Source organism: Diachasma alloeum, unplaced genomic scaffold, assembly GCF_001412515.2.
Source record: "Diachasma alloeum isolate Michigan unplaced genomic scaffold, Dall2.0 Dall_scaffold_00490, whole genome shotgun sequence".
NCBI lineage: Eukaryota > Metazoa > Arthropoda > Insecta > Hymenoptera > Braconidae > Diachasma > Diachasma alloeum.
Genome location: NW_021680623.1, coordinates 65,192 through 68,631, shown reverse-complemented (window position 1 = coordinate 68,631; position 3,440 = coordinate 65,192). Strand labels below are relative to the sequence as shown.

Genomic DNA, 3,440 nt, shown 5'->3' with positions numbered 1-3,440 from the left:
GAGCGAATGGTGAGATGGCGAGATGTAGAAAAAAGAAGGGGGTCACGTGGTTCTTCGCCTGCGCGCGCGCATCGCAACCGCGGCCGGCCGGAAAACTAACACAAAGTTGAAATTGAAGCGAAATACAAAACGAGGCGAGAGTGCACAAAAATGAGAATAGGTCTAAATCAGCGAACTAATATATAAATTACCGCAGGTGACGACTTATGGGAGCTGTGGGGCAAGTTAACCTTCCTCTTCGGATTCGATGAGCTCCACAGAGGAGAGGACATCATCCTCGAAGTAGTAGAGGAAACTTTACTGATAAAAACTGACACGATAAAGTGTTATAAGTTTGGTGAGTTGAGATGAGATAAAGAAGAGTTAAGATGAGAAATGCATGCGATTAAAGTGCTTGTGAGGATATCAGCTAGCAAATATCATGAAAAACTAACTAAGCACTCAAAATGATCAAATAAAATATAAATACTAGTTAAAAACTAGTAAAAAACAGAATGAAATCTGAAGTATAGTTCCTCCAAAGGGGTGATCAGTGGAAGCGTGCTTGTGTTCAGCGCGGTAGAAAGTGATCGGCTCTTTCGGGCATAGGGGATATTGTGTTCATATCTCATTTGTGCCCGAGTGTCCTGATGCTGAGTATACTTGTGTTCGCTTGGTCGGCAGCGGGACACAATACATAGGGTGAAAATTCTAACAGATATAAATTATATTTATCACAACTGTCAAAAGCATGATGTCGGAGAACCACTGGAAGCTACTGATGGAGTGACATTAGCAAAAGCTCCACGCCAACGAACCTCCCATCATGCCAAGAACGCACGAGGAGAAACCACCAATTACTGCCGAGGTGAGTGAGACGAGCAACGGTGAGGAGAGCAAAGGTGAGGATGGTGAGAACGGTGAGAACGGCGAGGACGGTGAGAAAATTGGAAGTGCGTCGGCTGAACAAGGTACGGAACAAGCGACAGTAATTGAGGCTCTCGAATCAAGTAAAAGTAAACCCCAGATTACAAAAGTCGAGAAAGTCGAACCCAGAGTTGACGTAAGGTCCACATTACAAAAGCACCCGAAAAATCCAACGAAATACCACGCGAACAAACCAAGAATTGAAATTCAAGTGGAAGGCAGACTTGAATCATTGTGCTCGAAACTTGATGCTGTGACCAGCACACTCGTAAAGATCTCGACTATTGAGACCAACACGAGTGGCTGATTACTAGACAGCATCAAGGAAATGAGAAAAGACGTGAGCGAGATGAGGAACGGACGTGATGACAGGCTCTCCGTATCGATTACGGGATCGAGAGATTATTGAGGAGGGCTGGTAAAAAGGTGAGAAATGGGTCAGATTTACCAGATGATGGCTATGATTTAGATGAGGATAAGGAATTAGAGGCGAGAATTGAGAACCTTCTCAAAAGACAATGGGAAAATTTAAGACGAGAAGAACAGAGTCAAAGTAGTGACAGCACTGGAAATAGCACTGCTAAAGAAGTTGTTGAAGTTGCTGGACCTTCAGTTAAACGAGACTACAAATTAAATATTAGCACTAGATATGAACACTTCTATGACTATTCCAAGTCAGAAGTGAGAACTCACACACTCCTGCATGTCTTAGATAGTATTATAGAATTCAGTAGAGATCAAAAGCCTTTCGATGAGCATAAATTTAAGGTGAGAGATATATTCATCACATAGACCAAAACTATCATTCTAAAGTAGTATTACTAGAAGATCCAGTAGCTATTCTGGATAAACTCAAGAAGATAAAAAGATATGGAACTAATGTGTTCACATTTATGGTGAGAAAAGAAATCTCCAACATGCAGTATATAATTGGAAAGATGACAGCAGTCGAGTTTTGTGAGAAGTTCGAGGAGGCAATTCGAACTTACAAAAACTCTGCAGATACCACCCCTTTATCCGATAAGGAGAAAACGGATGCGGTTAACAATGCCATCATAGAGTATGTAGAGTACGTACAGTCCTCAGCTAAACTTAAAGGTGAGCACCCCAACTTATGAACAATTAAAACTTGTTGTTATGCAGGAAGAAGTGTCAAGGAAACAGTCTGGAGAGGGGATCAGTGAGGTGAGAGCTGCGAACCTCACCGGATTTAAGGAGAGATATTTCGAGTGCGAGGACTATGGGCACCTCGGCCGAAACTGCCCAGGCAAGGGTACGGGCAGACTGTGTGACGGCTGTAAAGGCTACGGAAATATAATTAAGGAATGCCCGAACTCAAGTGAGACAAACAACAAGCCAAAATTTAACGTAAGACACACAAATTCGCGGGGAAGTAGTTTTCGTGGATTTGGGCGTGGTGGTGGGTCATTGAAGAGAAGGTCAATTGGTTCAGGTGCAAATGATCCAAAAGGCGTGAAAAAGGGGAAATATTACAACCTGAAGGGCAAAGAAGACAACCAGTACTCGAAGCCCAAGACCAGTACAAAGTCTAATAAGGAGGGCTCAAGCAAAACCTCGGGAGGAGACAACAAATAGAAGGGTGACTTAGATTCGAATGAGATAGAAGAGTGCATGGAAGTGGATAATGAGCTTTGTGAAGGTCAGACAATGCACGTGGGTGTGATAAATTTCAATAAAGACAAATTTATTACTGAATTCTTAGCAGATTCTGGTGCTACGGAGCACTTAACAAATTCAAAGTTAATCTTTAAGTCCCTCGATGAACAAAGGCAAGGTGTGATCAAATACGCGAATAAAAATAAACAAGCGGATTTGAGAACGGGAGAAGTAGGTCAGGTAGAAATCGAATTGTTAAACGGCGAGAAATTTGAAGTAGATGAAGTTATATATGCTGAAGCCCTTCAGGCTAACTTACTATCTCTAAGACGATTCGCAGAGATAGGTCTTATGATATATCTAGATGACAAGAGAATAGACACTTTCAATCCAGCATCATACGAGTCATTTATCTCAGGCGTGTATAGAAAACCGCATTGGATAATAGATTTGGAAGTAAATAAGTACAGTCCACTCAGTAAACAAATACAGAAAAGTACAACTAGATAAGTGATAGTCAATATGGTAGATGGTGAGATAGAGGTGAGTAGACACATGACGCGAAGTATCACAGCCAGGCAGAATGAGATTTCGGTGATGGAAACTCCAATTGAGAGCAACGAACGAATTGAAGAAGTATCTACAGAGGTGAGAAATAATGAGCAATCCGAATTCAGGCGAGATAACAAAACGGATAGTAAAGAAATTTCTAAACCGATTCAAAATCAATTCGAACAGTCCAATTTTGATTATTCAATCCGGGATAGAAAGATTAATAATGTAGACGAGATACAACCAGATGAAAGTACTGCGGATTTTGACCTGTTTGAAGTTGAGAAAAATAAATTTCAGGGTAATAATAAAGCCATGCTGTGGTATGCTAAGTTCGGTCATGCATCGATAGCATATCTCAAAGT

At 41.4% G+C, this 3,440-nt stretch overlaps 1 protein-coding gene across 1 annotated transcript; it reads left to right on the top strand.

Annotated features, from left to right (window-relative positions):
* The first annotated feature begins 805 nt into the window (after nucleotides 1–805).
* Nucleotides 806–2,502, top strand: LOC107042528. Its single transcript, XM_015263596.1, has 3 exons — nucleotides 806–1,042; nucleotides 1,279–1,674; nucleotides 2,050–2,502. Exons 1-3 carry the CDS (start codon nucleotides 806–808, stop codon nucleotides 2,500–2,502), a joined length of 1,086 nt encoding a protein of 361 aa, XP_015119082.1.
* The last annotated feature ends 938 nt before the right edge of the window (nucleotides 2,503–3,440 follow it).

Coding starts and splice junctions, on each gene's coding strand:
- LOC107042528 (XM_015263596.1), top strand. CDS start 806: ATGCCAAGAACGCACGAGGAGAAACCACCAATTACTGCCGAGGTGAGT. Junction 1,043..1,278: donor AAGTCGAACCCAGAGTTGAC/GTAAGGTCCACA, acceptor ACGTGATGACAG/GCTCTCCGTATCGATTACGG. Junction 1,675..2,049: donor TCGATGAGCATAAATTTAAG/GTGAGAGATATA, acceptor GTTGTTATGCAG/GAAGAAGTGTCAAGGAAACA.